Source organism: Bacillus rossius, chromosome 2 (assembly GCF_032445375.1).
Source record: "Bacillus rossius redtenbacheri isolate Brsri chromosome 2, Brsri_v3, whole genome shotgun sequence".
NCBI lineage: Eukaryota > Metazoa > Arthropoda > Insecta > Phasmatodea > Bacillidae > Bacillus > Bacillus rossius.
Window position 1 is genome coordinate 129,325,889 of NC_086331.1, and position 21,852 is coordinate 129,347,740.

The 21,852-nt window shown below is 42.3% G+C and overlaps 1 protein-coding gene across 1 annotated transcript in view; it reads left to right on the forward strand.

Annotated features, from left to right (window-relative positions):
• The window catches only part of LOC134528991 (protein Wnt-16-like), a 79,109-nt gene that overhangs the window by 4,360 nt on the left and 52,897 nt on the right, over nt 1-21,852 (forward strand). The window contains exons 2-3 of the mRNA XM_063362659.1: nt 935-1,221; nt 19,683-19,839. Of these exons, the coding sequence (XP_063218729.1) occupies nt 935-1,221; nt 19,683-19,839 (444 nt within the window). The remainder of the gene's footprint in view (nt 1-934; nt 1,222-19,682; nt 19,840-21,852) is intronic.

Here is a 21,852-nt window from a genome sequence, read left to right on the forward strand (position 1 = left end):
GTGGCCTGTTAGCGCGAGACTCTAAGATGGTGAAGAATGTGTGTTTATTTGAGCATATCTTTACGTCATTAGAGACGTCAACACGCCCCATGAATCAATCATCATCGATATTGCAAGGTAAAATATTGGGTAATCTTAGACAAATTTAGGAGAAAACATTCTTACTAGAGTTAGTGTAAGTAGTGTATTAATGTATGACCTGCGCCTGACGGGAGTGCCGCCACCACTTCAAGAGCACCGGCCTCGGCAACTGGACTAGGTCCACGAGTGTGTGGTCTGTGGCACAGGTACCTGGGCCTGAAGGGAGTTACATCACCACTTCAAGAGCAGCGGCCTCGGCAACTGGACAGTGTCTGTGAGTGTGTGGTCTGTGGCACAGGTACCTGGGCCTGAAGGGAGTTACACCACTACTTCAAGAGCAGCAGCCTCGGCAACTGGACAGTGTCCGTGAGTGTGTGGTCTGTGGTGCAGGTACCTGGGCCTGAAGGGAGTTACACCACCACTTCAAGAGCAGCAGCAGGCTCGGCAACTGGACAGTGTCCGTGAGTGCGTGGTCTGTGGCGCAGGTACCTGGGCCTGAAGGGAGTTACATCACCACTTCAAGAGCACCGGCCTGGGCAACTGGACTGTGTCCATGAGTGCCTGGTCTGTGGTGCAGGTACCTGGGCCTGAAGGGAGTTACATCACCACTTCAAGTGCAGCGGCCTCGGCAACTGGACAGTGTCCATGAGCGCATGGTCTGTGGCGCAGGTACCTGGGCCTGACGGAAGTTTCATCACCACTTCAAGAGCAGCGGCCTCGGCAACTGGACAGTGTCCATTAGTCTGTGGTCTGTGGCACAGGTACCTGGGCCTGAAGGGAGTTACATCACCACTTCAAGAGCAGCGGCCTCGGCAACTGGACAGTGTCCGTGAGCGTGTGGTCTGTGGCGCAGGTACCTGGGCCTGACGGGAGTGCCGCCGCCGCTGCCGCAGGACTCGGAGAAGGGCGCCGGCAGCGAGGACCCCGGCGTGGCTGAGGCTCGTGCGGTGTGCGGCTCGCTGCCCGGGCTGGTGCCTCAGCAGGTGAACACGTGCATGCGCAGTCCGGACTCGCTGCGCTCCGTGGCGGAAGGCGCGCGCCGCGGCATCGAGGAGTGCCAGTACCAGTTCATGCACGAGCGCTGGAACTGCACCGCGCACGCCGACGACCAGAGCGTGTTCGGATACGTGCTGCAGAGAGGTACGCCAGCTCAACATGTTCCCATGTGTTGGATATTTGAATTACTACCCCCACATCGCAGCATGGAATCATCAATTCTTTTTTGACGTGACAATGTCTAATAAATAGATGAATGCCGGCTGCACGCACAAAAAAGTGTCCCGTTACGCTGTTTCCCGTTATGATCATTGTACGCTTGCGCCGCATCTATCTCTCTTCTACTCGATTGGAACAACCATCGATTTGACTTTTCCGAGGCACTTTAAACTTGAAACACTCCCATTCGTTTCCTACTTTTCCTATCGTCGTCCTATCCTTAACAGAATAATACAGATTGGAAGAAGTTAAATAGCAAACATGTATAAAAGTTATAGTTAAAATAATCTCTTCGTTAAATTAATAAACATCTTTGAATTAATGAGTGCAAATAAAAGTAAATTTATCAGTTGAATTGTAGATTTCATTTCACTCCATTGTATCCAAACAAAATAGTGACAATTCAATAAAAAAGATTCAATTTTATTCATAAAAGTATGCAATCATTTCATCAATGTTTTGTTATGACGTAGTCACGTTAAACTATCGTTCGTAAACCGACTTTACAGACAACCAATTTTTTTGTTGTATTTTTCAAACTACTTAAAATTATCTTTAAGCATTGGCTGTAGTAAACATTCGTGGTCTGCTGTAACTATTATGTCATATCCAGGCAACACATGTAAAATTATAATTAGAGGTCTGATCCCAGTGGTTACAAGCTGCTGGTTAACACCAAACTGTATCGTTATAAATAAGTTTTATAATATTTTACCTTAATGAACTTTTGTCTCGCCAACTACACGAGTACATTTTTTTTTTAAATTAGAGAAAAAATATATTCTATGAATGAAATACAGTAAAGTATCGTTAGGAAGGCAGACAGGACCGCAACGTGCGCCAGGTTCGGAGCTGGCTGGCGGTCCCGCACGGCCACTGACGTCACGCGCTGTCCATTGTCGTAAGGCATGCCCCCTCCGCTCCCCTCGCGTCGTCCTGCCACGCCGCCGTTATCTGTAGCTGAGCGGTCTGGGAAGATCTGCGGGCCACCGCGTGAAGTGGCGTGAGCGACCGACGCTATTCTCGATGCTTCGGACGTCGGGTCGATCCGGGATGACGTGACTCGTCGCAGCTGCTCTTGTCGGTTCGGGGAGGGTCCAACAGACTACTGATGCAGCGACGTCGGCTTCCGCGACAGTTTGGTGACAGAGTCTCGCGACGGTGAGGGTCGTGAGTGCCACGGGTGTGGCGAGAGTTTTGGCGACAGAGTTCCGTGAGGAGTGCGGTGAGGGTTCCGCGTCGTATGCCGCGACGAGTTCGGTGACGGAGTTTTAGCGACAGAGTTCGGTGACGGAGTTTTGGCGACAGAGTTCGTTGATGGAGTTTTTGCGACAGAGTTCGTTGACGGAGTTTTGGCGAGAGAGTTCGGTGACGGAGTTTTGGCGACAGAGTTCGGTGACGGAGTTTTGGCGACAGAGTTCGGTGACGGAGTTTTGGCGACAGAGTTCGGTGACGGAGTTTTGGCGAGAGAGTTCGGTGACGGAGTTTTGGCGACAGAGTTCGGTGACGGAGTTTTGGCGACAGAGTTCGGTGACGGAGTTTTGGTGACAGAGTTCGGTGACGGAGTTTTGATGACAGAGTTCGGTGACGGAGTTTTGGCGACAGAGTTCGGTGACGGAGTTTTGGCGACAGAGTTCGGTGACGGAGTTTTGGCGACAGAGTTCGGTGACGGAGTTTTGGCGACAGAGTTTGTTGATGGAGTTTTGACGACAGAGTTCGGTGACGGAGTTTTGGCGAGAGAGTTCGGTGACGGAGTTTTGGCGACAGAGTTCGGTGACGGAGTTTTGGCGACAGAGTTCGGTGACGGAGTTTTGGCGACAGAGTTTGTTGATGGAGTTTTGACGACAGAGTTCGGTGACGGAGTTTTGGCGAGAGAGTTCGGTGACGGAGTTTTGGCGACAGAGTTCGGTGACGGAGTTTTGGCGACAGAGTTCGGTAACGGAGTTTTGGCGACAGAGTTCGGTGACGGAGTTTTGGCGACAGAGTTCGGTAACGGAGTTTTGGCGACAGAGTTCGGTGACGGAGTTTTGGTGACAGAGTTCGGTGACGGAGTTTTGGCGACAGAGTTCGGCGAGGAGTGCGGCAAGAGTTCCGCGACATGTGTCGCGTGAGTTCCTTGACGAGTTCGGCGACAGTTCCGAGCGGATACCGAGCGAGTTTCGCGACAGTTCCGAGAGTTCCGCGAGCGAGGGAAAGTGTGACATCCGAAGTGTGACATCGAGAGTGGCGCGACGCGGAGCGACGGGATCGAGAGAGTGCGCGACTGAGTGGCGCGAGACTGTGTGTGTGGACAGGCGCGAGGTAAGGGGCTAACCACAGTTGAGCCTAGCTCCTGTGAGGAGTGCGAACTGTGGACTGGACAGACATTGAGTGACTTGCGAATAAACATTTTTTAAGTGCGAGTAATTGATTATTATGCATTTTAAGTAAGATTTATTATTGATCTAAATATTAGTAATCTATGAAACTGTAACAAAACTTAATTGGCCTATCCTTTACGAACCCAGTTCTCCGCACTTCATAAAATCGTAACAGTATTATCTCACACAATTGAATTTTTTTTAAAATTCTTTCTTTAGTATTACTTCGCTAGTTAAAAAAACTTAGCATTGTCCAGGACAAGTGACTGGTTTGTGTGCTTCAATCACGTTAAACGGTCTAATTTTCTCAATTTTGAATTGCCGAACACCATTTCACAGTTGTTCAAGCGCCAGCGTCTGTGAGAGGGATTCTGGGTTTGATTACCGGAAAAGGCATGTATTTGTATAATGTATAGCGCTTGTAATTATAAGATAAGATTAAGTTTAGTTTGTAAGCTGCGCCCTGATCAGCATAACATCAAAGAGCCCAATTAAAATGTATAAATACAACATGTTTGTATGGGCCAGCCATATTGAAACGTAGAATGTTCAATAAGTAGAGAGGAAAAATTCGCGATTTCAATGGCCTGTAGGATATACTCCATGATCCTCTATACACGCGGGAAAATTACATCTGCTCATTGGCTACTGAATCGTGACACCTGTTAACTGGGACGCTAGTGTTTAGATACTTATTTTGCTAAATGTTTTTCATTGGCTGAGTATCATTCAGATAAACTGTGGCCCAATCACTGATGCAGTAAAAAGGCAAACGTTTTTGGATTCTAGACTATCACGAAATGATTCCGCGAATTTTTCCGGTCTCTATCAATAAGACATTAATTCGTGGAGACATTTCTCAATTTGCTACTAACATGATAGGGTGAAAACTTTAGTGTGCTATTCTTGAATCATTTGCAGTTTGATTTTAGAAATGAATAAATAAGCTTGAGTGGATTGAAACACGCTCTCACTTCTTGCCACTTTTTCTTGCATCTTCACAGGAACCTATTTCTTTGGTAATCTTGGGCCTTAAGACTGAAGTAGAGCCCAGGCTAGAAACATAGTTCGGTTATCCTTATTCTCCAAGGATTAATGAACACGCGGAAAATGCCATGGAAATGTTAATTTTTATTTCATATTACCAAATTTACATTTAAACTCGTGCTTCATTCGCGCTGAAGTTATCTGCCGCCGTGAGGTAGTGCGCAGAAAGCGACAGTTGTCACTGTGGATAGAGCAGGCCTGTATACGTAGGTAATGGTGAAAGAGTAGGTAAGTGTGCGTGTGTTTGTGTGTGTGATTGTGTGAGAGATTGTGTGAAAGATTGTGTGAGAGATTGTGTGAAAGATTGTGTGAGAGATTGTGTGTGATATACAGTAATGTGTGTTTTAGATCGTGTTGAATATATTGTGCGTTATAGATTATGGGGCACGTGTCGTTTTGCCTAAAGGCGTTTTGCCTAATTTTAGGCAAAACGCCGTTCAGGCAAAACGCCGTTAGGCAAAACGCCGTTAGGAAAATCGCCGTTAGGCAAAACGCCGTTAGGCTAATCGCCATTAGACAATTCACCGTTAGGCAAAACGCTGTTTCCTCTTTTAGGCAAAACACCATTAGGAAATTCGGCGTTTGGCAAAACGCCGTTAGGGCATATCGCGGTTAGGTTAGGTTAGGCCAAACGCCGTCAGGCAAATCGCCATTAGGCAAAACGCCGTTGGCCAAATCGTAGTTGGGAATAACGCCGTTAGGCAATTCGCCATTAGAAAAAACGCGGTTAGGCAAAACGCCGTTAGGCAATTCGCCGTTAGGCAAAACGCCGTTAGGCAAATCGAGGTTTTGTCATCATAGTAACATTTTAGGCAAAACGCCGTTAGGCAAATCGCTATCAGGCAGAACTCTGTTAGGGAAAACGCCGTTAGGCAAATTGCCTTTAGGCAAATCGCCTGTTACTCAGATTATGTGTTATAGATCGTGTGTAACATATTGTGTGTGTGTGAGAGAGAGCGAGTGATGGGTGGTCTGCGGCCCCATAGCGAGGGGCGAAAAGCAATATTGAGTCTCGGTGCGGTGATGTAAAAATAGAGTGGAGAACCTAAGGCACCCTTGAATGCTTCTCAGAGGACTGCGAAGTATATTCGAGCCAGCCATAAAGAAGATTAGTTGTAAAAACAGCAGAATAATGTACTAACGATATTTTATGTATTTAACTAAGGTGGAATTAATTACATGCCGGAATTGAATAGTTAAATATTTTGTTCCGCTTCTAATTTTACAGAGAGTCTTATTTTGGAGCACATACTGTAAATACAGATTTTATTTTATGAAAAATACATTAATTAAATAATTCAGCCAAATCAACCATAGCATTTTAAACACTTACATATCATATTTAAATAATGGTGTTACTTTATATACCCAATTTATGTTCAAAAATAATAGTAGTTAACTAAGCATTAAACAGATTTTCTGTTCTCTTGTAAAATTTAATGTTTGTTGGATACAAGGTTGTTTGGGTAAATCATTAATTTACCAAAGGCCTACACTGACTATGCATTAAGAAAGCTTTGCGTCCTTAATTATCAAATTTAATAATTTGTATTTTTTTGTGGAAAAGGTATCAGAATAATTAACACGATTAAACAGAAAATTCCAATTGAGTAGGTTTTTTTTAAGTAAGTGCTAAAATAAGGCCATCTAGATCGTCATCGCATAGAGGTGTCAGCAATAAAGTTCTACCGTTTTATATTTCAGTTGTTACAATAAGCACGTTAAGATTAACAATTTTTTTTTCCTTTTCGTAACTTCCTAAGTACCTAGCTAAGTCCGCGAAATCAAAACTTTAATATTTAAGTTTCTCGTGGTAATGCCTGGTGGGTACGCAGCCCGCATGGCGGTGCTACACGACCTGGCGGCCCACAACGAAGGAGTAGCTTTGGGAGTCAAACAGGCTTGACGGTCTACAAAATAACTAGTCACTGCACGTACTTTTAAAGAAAGTGTTCAAATGGTTCCCTGCAACATTGACATGTATGTGCCATCGAATAAGTTTACGGCATTTTTGAAAAAGAAAATATCTATTTGGTCATTTTTTGTTTAATTTTATGTAGGCTAGTTACTAATGTTTCTTAGAAAAAAAATTTAAATATGACCTTCAATGGCATGTAAAGTTTTGTGTGTAGTAAGTAGCAAGTTTTTTTAATTTTTATATGAAACTGTAGTTATAATAATATTCTCGTTTCGAAAGACATTTAGTTAAATAAAATCATTAGTGAAAATTAAACGAAAACTTTAAAAACGAATAAAAGTTAAATACATTTTTAAAGTTATTCATGCGATGGGGATTTTGTTTTAGACATACGCCATTGAAGTTTTGATCTTTTTTGTCATGGAAAAAATTCGAGATTGCAAAAATAAGAACACAGCGAACAGATGGACACAGCGCTGAATCTGAACAAGCACTATGTACAACACAACGACGACAGCACAGCAAAACACAGTCAAACTTTAATTATCACACAGCGCAATAATTCCGTGGAATGAATTTAGTCATGATAAAATAACAGCACAGATGAACACAGTGGGCTAACACAGTAAAAGCAGACAACAAATCTGGAGAACACCCCAACATCCGAAAACCCAACGATAAAAATAAACAGGTAATATGTACAACACAACGACGACAGCAGTGACTAACACAGTAAGGCTTCTATGACAAAAAAAATTGCTACGTTTCGGGAACTGGCATCTATTCCCGTCATCAGGCACAAACAGACCCTGTTTATTGACGTGACAACGTCTAATAAATCTATGAACGCCGGCTGCACGCACGAAAAAAAGTCCCGTTACAATGTGTCCCGTTACGCTCATTGTACGCTTGCGCCGCATCTATCTCTCTTCCACTCGATTGGAACAACCATCGATTTGACTTTTTCGAGGCATATTAAACTTGAAACACTCCCATTCGTTTCCTACTTTTCCTATCATCGTCCTATCCTTAACAGAATAACACAGATTGGAAGAAGCTAAATAGCAAACATTTATAAAAGTTATAGTTAAAATAATCTCTTCGTTAAAGTAATAAACATCTTTGAATTAATGAGTGCAAATAAAAGTAAATTTATCAATTAAATTGTAGATTTCATTTCACTCCTTCTTTGTATCCATACAAAATAGTGATAATTCAATAAAAATGATTCGATTTTATTCATAAAAGTATGCAATAATTTCATCAATGTTTTGTTATGACGTTGTCACGTTAGACTATTGTCCGTAAACCGACTTTACAGACAACCAATTTTTTATAATGAAAAATTGATATAAAAATAAACTGTAGCAATTTTAATGAAAAAAATTAATCAACATGTTTAGATAATACTGAAACTATCTTTTTTTTATATTACTGAGGTCAGTTCGCACGAAGACTCATTTCTTAATTTACAATGTGGAACGACTTGTAAATTCAACGAAGCGTAACAACCAGGATTCCAACATGCGAGCTAGATATTGCACAGAACTTGACTAATGCTTCGCAGAATGTCACCTCTCACCTGTTGACTCGGACTCGAGAACAACCGCGCGCTACATGTGGTCTGTTCGCCGGCTCCACGTCCAGCAGCGGGGGAAGTGGAATCATTAGCGTAACACACCGACACGCATATAAGGATCTATGAAACTTTCTCATCTTACTATTGCAATAATACGCAAATACAATTTAAAAGATTGAGAAATATTTAAATCTATCTGATAAAATGTAGGAATAAAAATATATTTTCAAAGATGTTGTGCATTTTAAAGGGAAATAAATACTTAAAGTAAAATTTTAAAGTTATTTTTAAAGGGAAAATTCTCGAACACAAAATTAACTCGAGCTTGAGATAGCCCGAATACAGACTGGGAGTACGTAATTACCAACCGTACGTGTCTAGCCAACAACTGGTAGTGTTTGGTCGCTGACTGGTCATGCCTTGATGATAACTGGACATTTCGGCCACAAACTGAATGCATCTGCCCGCCAATCACGTGCCTGGCCACTGAAAAGACATATTGGCTACCAACTGGATTTGGCTGGTTAATCGACTTGAATGTGGAGATGTTCTGAAAGCACGTGTCAAGGCATGCAAAGGACTTGCTTCGCCTTCTAATAAGCTTTTAGAAATCGAGAAACGCTAATAATTTCCTTGTTTGTACTGGTAGATATTATGTAATAAAATTTTATTGGTTATTTTGTTGTTTTATTTCTCGAATATGTCACTTTTTTGAGTAATTTCAAATAAATTATCTTTTTTTATCGAGTAAGGATCGAAAAAGAATGGATACAGATCGAATCAATCATTATTTTAACAAAAGATTTTGTTGATGATTTTTGGAATATTTTCTTGACTCTCTATGTTAATAATTACGAATTTCGAAAATGGCAGCCAAGATAACACTGGTAGCTTACTGATGGCTGGTGGATGAGGAATTTAACCAGTTTTTAGGATTGTTTGGTCATATTTTATTTAATATATTTTTACCTGAAATTAACTTTTTTGCATCAGTCAAGGATCGAAGCAATGACTGAAATCAAAGGAATCAATTAATTTTTCAATAAACAAATTTTTGATGATTTTTGGAATTATTCCCGAATTCTTGGGTAAATAATTGCGAATTTCCATGATGGTGGCTAAACTAGCACCAGTAGCTTACTTACATCTGGTGGATGAGGAATTTAACCAGTTTTTAGGATTTATTCATGATATTTTGTTTAGTACATTTTTAAAACCTGAAATTAACTTTTTTTTTACATCAGTCAAGGGTCGAAAAAAGGACAGATCGATCTAATCAGTAATTATTTTAATAAGCGAATTTTCTGAGGATTTTTAGAATTTTTTTCCGATTTTCTAGCTAAATAATTACAGATTTTCAAAATGGTGACCTAGACGACAAACAAGATTGTGATGGATGATACGTTAATAATAACTACTGCACTCTTGTGGGTAAAAATTAAATCAGTATGGTGACAGCACTCTCTAGCAGACGAATACAAGATGACCGATACAAAATGGCTGCCATGATGTCACACTGGCTGTTTTAATATCAGCCTTGATATTAGTGGTGGGGGTTCAGTGTCCGGGTAGCCTCTGTGGAGAATGAACCACATCACCATGTTTGCACTAACCGGGTTCGAACCAAGCTTAAAAATTACAAATATTCAATGTGGTGACATTACATCATAATTTCAAATTTGTGTAATGGAATGTTGTGTTAAAAATTTATTATATAAATTGTTTATGAATTTTTAATTTTTCCCAATTTTTGGATGACAATTGCGTATTTTCAAGATGGTGGCCATGACATCATAACTTAAAAATGGTGCAATGCATTTTAAATTAAAATTTTATAATTTTTTATAAATGTCCAAAAAATTATTTTATCAGGTATAGTTACGGATTATCATTATGGCGGACGTGACGTAAAGTGAAACGTTGTCGTCATAATTTAAAATGGTGGAATCCAGGATAGCGGCAGAACAAAATGGCGGAAAACTAAATGGCGGCAGGTGTCAAAGGTACAGGTCTAAGGGCAAGGTATAATGTCAAGGTCAATGACAAGTTTAAAGGTCAATATCAAGATCATACAATATTGCCGCTCTGACGTTACAATCCAAGATGGCTGTAGGCAATCTCCATCTACACTTCTAATCATGACGTAGTACCGCCATTTATGTACTACTGCATGTTTTCGGATGCAACCCGCTCTTCACGTTAATCTCTACCAAAGTACTTTTTAAGTGTGTCTTAAACGCGCCTCTTTACAACCATCTCTCAGTGCCGAGATGATTACACTACTCTCTATCGCCCTCGAACTTAGCACATAACCTCCTCTCCCTCCAGTGCCTCGCGCGCTGCGAGTCATCGCTTCCACCGACAATGGAAACTGCTGGATGACTGAACAGCTGCGACTGACCGGTGTCCGCAGCTGACGATGCGAACCCACGCGCGCGTAACGGCACAATAATGCACACTGGATCTGATTGTATTCTCTGCGTCGTTCGGCATCTGCAACTGCACCGACCACGAAGACATTGCTGACATCCCGTACGTACGTGCGATGCGGGAAAACAAGCGCAGTCTCTTATTTAATACAACACGCACGATTCATGCTGTGCGCCTACTTTGAATAGTGAAAAATTAATTTCCCTTACAATACCTTGATTTTAAATTTTTCGTTGCATTAAAAAAAAAAAAAATTGCGTACGAACATTTCTAGACAACAATTTATGTGTGTATGTATATTTATATATACACACATACATACATACACACACACACACACGCGCGTATTTTTTGCTGTTCGAAACACATTCACAAGGCCTGGCGCCTGGTCAATATTTCCTTATGCGCCTTTCTTTCCCTGAGAGCGGGCTCGAGAACTTGGCAGCTGTGCGATCCAGCCTATTGCTCCCCCCACCCCTGCCAGAGCCCCCCCTCACAACCCCCCACCCCTCCCACCCCTCACACCCCTCGCAAGGACGTGACGGCAGGCCGTGACTACACGAGGGGGGGGGGGGGGGGGGGGGGGAGAGAGATATTGCGACGTAGCCGAGGCGAAGCTTGCCGGCTTCCGCGGACCCAACTGATGACGCGTTTGCACGAACTCCCTTTTTGTGCTTCACGAAAATCAGAAAAACTGCAGAAATAATACAATCTTACGAAATTCGCGATGTTAGTTTCAAGCTTTGGAACTTTAAACGCGCGTCTGCCACTCATAAATATGATGTTACGATAAATAAAAATAAAAAAATTATAAATAGCAGTTTACCAAGATACACACCTAAAATTTTTTTTAACGGTATTCTGAAAGGAAAACTTCGGTTATGAGATTATACAATGTACATCTAAGAGATAGTACGAGATACTATCTCTGAAATGTTTTAAATATATCTAACAAATGTTAGTTACTAACCGAATAACAGTATACAGGTCCTACCAAAAGTTTAAGACTATCAGCGAATTTAAGATGATAAATTTAGATTATCAACATCAGGTAAAAATTACTTAATTAGTTTAATAACTTTTAAAATTTCCAATAACTGTTTTACTAAGAAACAAATTACTCTTTTTTACTGTAGTAATTAATTGTTGAAAAAAACAAAATTTAAAATTTTAGAAAATCATTACAACAGTACACGCAATGTCATTATTTTCTGTTGTTTCTCACAATTTCTTAATAATGGAGGTGGATAAAATTCTTGCAAGAATACGGTAATTTGCTTTAAAAATTGTAACTTGAAAAAAGTTACATGAACAAATAGCAGTCCAGAGAAAAAAATTTTAAAACATTCTTTTTCATTTTTATAAAATTAGCTAACTAGGTGTCAAAAGCCATTAAATAGTTTTTTTTTAAATACTGTATTAGGTTTAAGAAGCAATTTCTACAAGAAATTTAGATACACATACACCTATTAAATTATCTAATGGTATTAAACTGTTTAACAATACTGATTTACACAAGTTATTAAAATAATACTTACTTTAAAAAAACACCCTTTTCTTGTGAATATGGCCCTTGGCACGGTGCACAGCAATAAGCTGAAACCCCGTTGTGTTGCCCTCTGTACAAATACTGCCTTACTAGATGCCAGCAAGTCAGACACAGGTGGGTCCCTACCGCGACCCGCCTATCCCTGCAGCATGGCGGGGTTCAACCTGAGCCGCACGCCGCCACGTGGAGCCCGCTCAAGGGAACGAGTTCTCTGCACCGTCCGCAACCTATTTGCTTCAGAAATAGTTTCACATTATTTTAGGTACACAACAATGGAATCATATATCACTCAGTTCCCGAAACTACATCACCTTATTTCTACAAACCGCCGGGTACCGCCGGAATCTCCGTGCTGCTGATCGACGACTGTGGCATACTCGCTTCCCGCACAGCATTTTTGCGCTCAGATTTCTCTTTCAGTCAGTAGCGCCAACGATTCACAGTATTTACGTTAGTAGATAATTATAGTTCGTTCTGGGACAGTGGCTGGTGGCGGGGGATCTGGGGATCCGCGGCGGCCATCTTTGAATACGTCACTTCCGGCGGCCATCCACTTAACAAGATGGCTTCTTCCAGCAGACTATAATGAATGGGTAGGAGTGGGGGGCTCGATGATGATGGCAGTGTAACGAAAAGTGCAACGCACAGGAGTGAGGATCTCGATGACGAAGTTATCAAGTTTTTTAATTAAAATTTATTTATAATATTTAATTTTTTTCCCGATGATCTAAGTTGATATTTGAGGATTTTCAAGATGGTGGATGAGATGTCATAATTCGATGAAATGTTCTAGAAAACAAAATGGCAGAATTTTCTAGAAAACAAAATGGCGGAATCCAAGATGGCCGCCGGAGGTGACGTAATCCAATATGGCCGCCGGAAGTGACGTAATCCAAGATAGCCGCCGGAAGTGACGTATTCCAAGATGGCCGCCGCGGATCCCCGGATCCCCCGCCACCAGCCACTGTCCCAGAACGAACAATAATTACCTTCTTCCGTTTTATTTTGTCCTGCGTTTCGCTCGTTCTATTTCCACTTCCTTTCCGTGCACTGCAAAGTTTTTTTTTTTTTTTTGCTGTTATGTAGTTGTTAAAAATTTCATAGTAAGTAGATATAAGTACCCATAAAATGTCTGCAGTTACTGTATTCTATACAAACGTGGTATATTTGCCCCAAACCACGCACTGAACAATTACACTTCTATCTAAGGCCGCTCGACGTGTAATGCCAATGACTCGTTCTGTTACCCGACTAAACGCGCCCCTCTCCCGTCAAATGCGGCTGGTGGGAAGAGTTTCGGCTGATTCGCTCTTGGCTTGGAACCTTCCTCCGTCATTCGCTGCCTTCCCCGCTGACCCCCGTGCCGTTGTCTTCGGGTAACGGTCGTTTCCAACTCAACAGTTCCCGTGTCGCTCGTAACCATTTCGCAATGACACCAAGTATTCGTACCTAAATGAAATAGGTTTTCACGTCGAAAGAAGATTTTCCGTACAGTTGAATGAGTGCTGCAGGAAAGCAGCACGACATAGCGTCACCGTGCAAACAAACAGACAGACCCCGGCGGCATTGCCAAACTTCGCACAAATGCAGGCGTAGGAAGATTTCCCCGTCGTAATAAGTCGAAAATAACTTATATATTTTCACAAATATAACACAGAAATGCAATAATTTATTGGTTTCGCACGTCATATAGATTGGGTGATTCGTATTTTACTTCGGCGTTAAGAGTAAGTCATTAGTGAACTAAATTTAATATTGTCAGGAAAATAGTGACAGTTTACACAGTAAAATGCACAATTTTTTTTTGTTATTTTTATCTCACGATACATTATTTTTTATTTATTTTATGAGTCTTACTAACGTCACCTTTTATGCCCATTGGATAATCGGGTGTGTGCTTACAAAATCATCTTAAAACAATCTTACGAAGGGGAAAAAAACACAAATCAATGCGCTATCCAGGATACAGCCACTCACACTGAATTGTTGCTTTAACCAATCACGCCATGGATGACGACAGGCAAAATTAAGCTAACCCTCCATCTTCCGGGAAAAAATATTGTTTTGACGTGATAACGTCTTATAAATCGATGAACGCCGGCTGCACGCACGAAAAAGCATGACTCATTGTCACGTTCCGCCTGAGCCGAGCGTGCAAGAACCGGCCAACCACCGTGCGAGAAAATCTTCTACAATATCAAACAGGTTAAGGCGAGCTTTTTTTAACTAATTGTTCGTGATTATGTTTAAACAAACTTATTTAAATTAAATTAGCAAAAACTGTAAAAAATATTTGAAAATTAAAAAGTATGCAAATTTTCATCAATGTTTTCTTATAACGTTATCACGTAAAATTATCAACCGTAAGCCGAATTTACAGACAAACCCCCTTTTTTTCCAGTGCATGTTGAGATGTTTACGTGTAGCGGCTGCAGGACCAGGCGTGTGACGATGGCTCCACACTCGGGCAGGCGAACCAGGCGCGGGGCTGCTATCTCCACCCTCGATGCGAGGTGAGCAGGCCCCAGGCGCTGCGATTTGCCCGATTACGTCCAATCGTGCGCGCGAACGCTGCGTGGCGGATCCCAAACAAACCAACTTGGCAGGGGCTTCCCCTCGAACTCTGTACCCACAGCAGCGCGGCAGCGGGGACTGGATTTACGCTCGAGAAAACATATGACTGACGTGACGGGATTTTAATATAGTAAATATTTAGGTCTATTCGTGTCAATAGTATGTCTGGCGGTTGGAGTCGGGGTGTCAATTGTGGATTGGAGTCCGTTGTCTTGGCTTCTGACATCACGGTGGGAATTTTGGATAACCTTGAACTTCACCTTGACCCCAGCTACCATATTGGACAACCTTGACTCGGGTTGGCATCTTGGATGACCTTGACTTGGGTTGGCATCTTGGATAACCTTGACCCCAGCTGCCATCTTGGATAACCTTGACTCGGATTGGCATCTTAGATAACTTTGACCCCAGTTTCCATCTTGGATAACCTTGACTCGGGTTGGCATCTTGGATAACCTTGACTCGGGTTGGCATCTTGGATAACCTTGACTCCGGTTGGCATCTTGGATGACCTTGAACCCTACCGCCGTATTATATTTGAGTACCCTAATTCCAAACGTTGCAATCTTCGTTACGGTGGCGTCACCATCGAGCCCTCTCTCCGGGGTTACACTTTTGCGACAACGGCAGAGAGGTGTTGCTCGGCTGACTGTCTTTGGGGGGTCTCTCATCGATGACTTCGCTGGCGGGGTGTTTGTACCTTTCTTGCTCAACGAACATGTTCACTCAGAAGAATCTTGACCACTCTTCAACACACCAGCTTCGAAGCTTCCACGTGGCTTATCTTTCGTTTCCGTGGCGGACGAAACGGCTGCGCCAAATCTCGAAGCTGCCTTCGCTCCGGCACACACACCGCGGCGGTGCACAATCAAGGGATTACAAACAGACTCGTTACAGAGTACACTCTGCAACAATTACAAGCAGTGTTTTACAGTCACTTAACTTGTAAAGTAGCTTGCGAGTGTTTTCCTTGTACCAAAGTGACTACTTGCTGGGTTTGGTATGTAGGGGAGAGTGTTGTACCTTGACCATGGTGTACCTTGGGCCAGTTTGATTATTGTGCTTGTCCTGTGACCTAGCGATGTCTGGATGAAGTTTGTCGTTCTTAGTGACGATTTCACCCGCCAGGTTGAGTAGAAATGCTCTAGCACAAGAATTGCGCGTACTGCAGTAAAATGTTTTTTTAAGCTGTGTGAAGTAAATTTTTTCGTTTCCCGTTGAATGTGTTTTTTATTGAAACTACATGTATAAACATTGTGTTGTGTACCACTACTGGATAGCTCGTTATTTGGCGAGTGAAAAATGTTAAGCATTTATCTTTCTGTCCGGTTTTAGACTGACAGTAGCCATTCGTGTTAAAAAATACATCATCATGTACCTTGGGCCACAAATGCATCTTGTACCTTGGACCAGTGGTCCATGGTACAAGAGATTACCATTAATGGCGAATAAATGCTCGTTTGTGGGGTTGTAGCATCCCAACAATGGTAACATTTCCCCCACACACATTTCATAAGCTCCAGCCATTGGACATAGGCCTATCTGTATTTGGCCCACTGAAGACCTATAACAATCAGGCTGTCAGTGAATGGATGTATAACAACAAGGGAAAACATTTGAAATTTTTATAGTAGCAGATGCCTTGGGGATGGCTTAGCCAATAGCATTTACACCAAATAACATTTTGTCTGGGTTTATAAAATGAGGAATATTTCCATTAAACTCAAGAATCTTCTCCGATTACGACTTTTTGAGTGCATACGATACTGATCGGGCCATAGAAAACCCGTCATCAGAAAAGCTTACGACTGCATCAGAGGACCAAATTACGGAATCAAGGGGGCGTAAAGCATCAACCTCTACAGCTTTCAATGAACCAACACCCAGCAGATCATGTGACTCTCATAATAATGCTGTTCACTGTGTTACACCTGACACGAAAAGAGATGAAAAGAAAATTGGTCACCCCTGAAGACATCCAGCCATATCCGAAGGCTGCACCAAGGAAAATATCAAACAGAGGAAGAAGATCTAGAAAGACGATGATAGCTACGGACACTCCAGAAAAATAAGCTATAAAGCAACATAAAGGTAAACAGCAAAGGAAAAAACACAGAAGTTCTTTTAAAATTGCCTAGGATTCAAGCGATGTGCTTAAATTAAAGCCAGCCATTAAAAGCGAACATTCTGAGAAGATATCGATACCTGCAAACATGGCGAAGAAGCTGAAACTACTGGATCCATTGTCATCTGAAAGTGGAGATGAAGACACTTTGCTTTACGTAGGCCAATCTACCGATAAAGCAACTGTGAACAGTGTTGACGAAGAATGTCTTTAGAAGGCTGACCGTAGTGGCGAAAAGTGGTGCAAATGAATTAAATGTCGTCACTGGACTCCTTTCTTGTGCGCTGGGGTAGAAGGCAACGACTGGAAAATATAGGTTGTGATTATTGTGTTTCATGTTAAAACCTAATGACCTATTTGTATATTATTTTTTGTAGGTCTATCATTGTTTAATAAACAGTAGGACCTAGTCATATAAATAAGAGCTTTTCAAACAAAATTTTAAAGCCATTTTTTTACAATTATTTAAGGTAACCTAAAGGATACTTGTCCGAATTTTTCTTTGTATATTTTGTGACATTATTTACATTACTTCTAACGGTGAAAGCAATACTTTGTTTTGAATGCATTTTGTTTTACTTTTAAGGAACACTATATTTGTAAAATGTTTTATTTGTGTTTTGTATTGTTTTTTGCTACAGTATATGAAATAATGATTATTAATAATTAACTATAATTATTATAGTTCTAATATATTACATTAGGTATATAGGCTCGGCTATTTATTACTTTATTAATGTGGCCCAAGGTACAGGATGGTTGTCCCAAGGTACATGAGCATCGTGTACCATGGTCCACTATGCAACATATTATTGTTTTGTTCCAGGAAATATTTTGTGCATAGATGGTGGGTTTATACCGATGCAGATACAACGAAAACACATTGAAGAGTTAATTGCGTCCAAGAAAACAGCAAAGGTCGTATTTACAACTCGAGAATTCCGATTTTTATTATAAATGGTCCAAGGTACAACACCCTCCCCTACCGTCATGAAATAAAAAACTTGTGAATTAGAAGTGTGTTGGTATTATAGCAATGCGTCCCCGAAGGCAGTCCGTTGGAGGAGTTTTTGACGAAATTCCGACCCTTCTATGTCCTCACACCATTTGACCACGTCACAACCGTTAAAGAGTTCCCTGCTCTATCTAGAGTTCAAGTACGGTCACAACCCATCAACGTCAAATGGCTCCCGGCACCATTTATTCCCGACCAAAAGTACACAACCTCATTCACAGCAGCCAACACTTCCATCCTTCTCACTACCTCAGCAATCCCGCTAGACATCTTCTCACTGCCTCAGCAATCCCTCAAGACATCCTCCTTCTCGCTGCCTCAGCAATCCCTCAAGACATCCTCCTTCTCACTGCCTCAGCAATCCCTCAAGACATCCTCCTTCTCACTACCTCAGCAATCCCGCTATACATCTTCTCACTGCCTCAGCAATCCCTCAAGACATCCTCCTTCTCACTGCCTCAGCAATCCCTCAAGACATCCTCCTTCTCACTGCCTCAGCAATCCCTCAAGACATCCTCCTTCTCACTACCTCAGCAATCCCGCTATACATCTTCTCACTGCCTCAGCAATACCTCAAGACATCCTCCTTCTCACTGCCTCAGCAATTCCGCAGGACATCCAGGAAGCGACAATTTTCGTCTCATTTATAGTCAGTATGTTATTTACAGTTTTGTTCGAAGTAAGTCAGGCATCTGGGAGTCTAGTACAATGGGACGCTAGGCCTTGGTGCCGACCTCCGTAGCGCAGTTGGAGGCTTTCAGTGCGAGTGGTTCTGGGTTCGAGTCCCAGGTTAGGCATGGGTGTCAATTCGCAATGTCTATATCTGGTCACAATCATGTCAAATACAATGAAACTGTTAAATTGGCGATAATGATTACCAACAATGGCGAATACAAAAATAATTGATCAGAACACCTGCATCTCACAAGGTAGAACCCCCAGTTTTCCTCAAGTGGGAAACGGGGCGGATGTTGCCATAAGCCGGTGTGTTTTTCGGGCTACTCTCGTTTTCTTCGCCAATCCATGGCGTTAATGCTCCATCATCACCTCATCGCCCCTCACGTGAAGCCAGTTGGCGCAGAGGCAAGTCGCTTGGCTCGCATTGCAGAGCATTGACTACAGACCCGAACACCGTGATTCACTCCGGGTGAATCCTTGCGAGGGCATGGCGGATTCCTTGCCCGCCATCTCTGGTCTGTGACATTGTATGTCACCGCCTCTGGTGTCCCGCTGTCGACGATACGTCAAGGCTCGGCTCCATCCGACATGTTAGGCTACTGCATTCCCATGTCATTATTTACTGATGTAGATCCATACAAGTATTGCATTAAAATTTTTGTTGCTGATTATGTCACCCGATTTGTGCTTCAAGTTATCAGCTTTTCTGAAACAAATACTGGCAAAAATAAATAACTTAAGTTTTTGCATTACTAATTGCGTCGTTGTCACTCAATCGAAGTTAATATAGTTTTCCATAGCTGAGTAACACACACAAATTTGATGCTTAGATCTAATTATTAAAAAATTCATAAATCACCAACAAAAAAAATTCTACATGGTGGGTGAAGCCATTACTGTATTTTATTTAAGGTAAATTACTGAAACTTTACTATTTTTCATATCAATTTTTTTAAGTGTCTACCGATAGGGGTAAAATGTCACGCAAATAGATTTTGTGTGGAAGTATTTGGTGACATTTGTAACCAAACAGAACACTTACAGAAATGTAAGTTGACCTGACTGTGACGCCAGCAGCGCAGTCGGGTGACATGACGGGCGGGTGTTGCAGGCAGCCGCGAGACGGCCTTCGTGTACGCGGTGACGAGCGCGGGCGTGGCGCACGCTGTCACGCAGGCCTGCAGCTCGGGCAACCTCACCGAGTGCAGCTGCGACTCGTCACGGCACGGCCGCACCACCGCCGAGGGCTGGAAGTGGGGCGGCTGCAGGTAGGCTCGCCCCTCTCACCATGCTCATCATGCTCTCCCCGCTCACCCCTCTCACCCCTCTCCACTCTCCCCTCTCCCCTCTCACCCCTATCACCCCGCTCCCCTCTCCTCTTTCACCACGCTCACCACTCTCCCCTCTCACCCCTCTCATCATGCTCACCCCTCTCATCATGCTCACCCCTCTCATCCCGCTCACCCCGCTCACCCTTCACCCCGCTCACCCCTCACCCCGCTCACCTCTCTCACCATGCTCACCCCTCTCACCCCGCTCCCCTCTCCTCTCTCACCACGCTCACCACTCTCCCCTCTCACCCCTCTCATCATGCTCACCCCTCTCATCATGCTCACCCCTCTCATCATGCTCACCCCTCTCATCCCGCTCACCCCGCTCACCCTTCACCCCGCTCACCCCTCACCCCGCTCACCTCTCTCACCATGCTCACCCCTCTCACCCCGCTCCCCTCTCCTCTCTCACCACGCTCACCCCTCTCACCCCTCTCACCCCTCTCACCCCTCTCACCCCGCTCCCTGCGCTCACCCCGCTCACCTCGCTCACCTAGCTTACCCGGGGGCGCGGAAGACTGCCATATCGGAAATAAACCATAATGACAGTATTCCGCCTGGCCTCTTCGAAAAAGGCGGAAAAGTACCATAACGGAAATCTGCCATAAGTTCAAAGGACGAGGCGGAATTCTACCACATTTCCTTATACACTCCATGGAATGAGTACAGCTGCTTTGCTCTCGAAGTAGTGTATAGAATACATCGCTAGGTAGCACTGTTAACCTCCTAGCTGTATCTTAGGTTAACTTAAAAGGCTACAGATAGCGCTTCTGACGGTTACTTTCTGTAGTTCCAGTCATAAATCAACTAAACAGATCGCGCACTAATAGAAACAAATGTTTCCAAAAATGGGTTATAGGAATCAGCACTGTATACTTATAGCCGCGATCTCTAAAAATAAAAATATGGTACTTTTCATCCTGTTTTGACGGGGGAGATGGGGCGACGGAAGACTGCCATACTGGAAGACTACCATAATCGAATTTTTTCCGTCTGGGGGCGACGTAAAACTACCATAAGTTAAAACGCGACCATACAGTCCTAATACTCGAACGACATGAGTATATTATGTCTATTACCTTAAAAAGAATTTGAATAAATAAGCAGCATATAAAGTCTTGTGATTCTAGTTAATGTTTTAACTCCAGGTCACTAGTTGAAATGAAATGCAATCTAGTGACCGAAAATCACAATTCCCTGACAACCGACGGTTAAGTTATATATATATATATATATATATATATATATATATATATATATACTGACTCATCACGATATCTCTGGAACCATAAGGCCTAGAGACTTGAAATTTGGTAGGGATATTCCTTTCGCCGAGTAGAGGTCAGCTAAGAACGGATTTTACGAAATTTCACCCGCAAGGGGGATTGCGGGGCCGTTAATTTAAAAAATCCACATTTTCAAACTTTAGCTCTCATAAGTATAAAACTTGGCCAGAATATTCTTTTTGGCATGTTAAAATTTACCATGAACGAATTTTATGAAAATCCACCCACATAGGGCCATGCGGGGGCGTTAAAAACATTAACTTTAAATCTATAGCTCCTACAGATTTTAAATTTGGCGAAATTATTATTTTGGCGTCTTGAGTTCAACTGAAAACGAATTTTACAAAATTATATCGAAGGGGATTGCGGGGGTGTTATAATGAAAGTAAAAAAAATATTAATTACAGTTCAGGCTATAATGAATAATAAAATTAATATGTAGGATTCTATACTGGTTCAATTTAGATTGCTCATGTTGACAGAAATATTCTTTTGTTATAGAAATTGAATAAGCGTTGTAAAAATCATAACCAAAATTCTTTGTTGTCAATAAACTCATCAGCATTTGAATTCAACCAGCGTCTTAAGTATTTGAAAAAAGTGAAGAAGATTTTAGCTAACCAAGTATTAATTTTTATAATTATCACTACATTATAAATGAAAA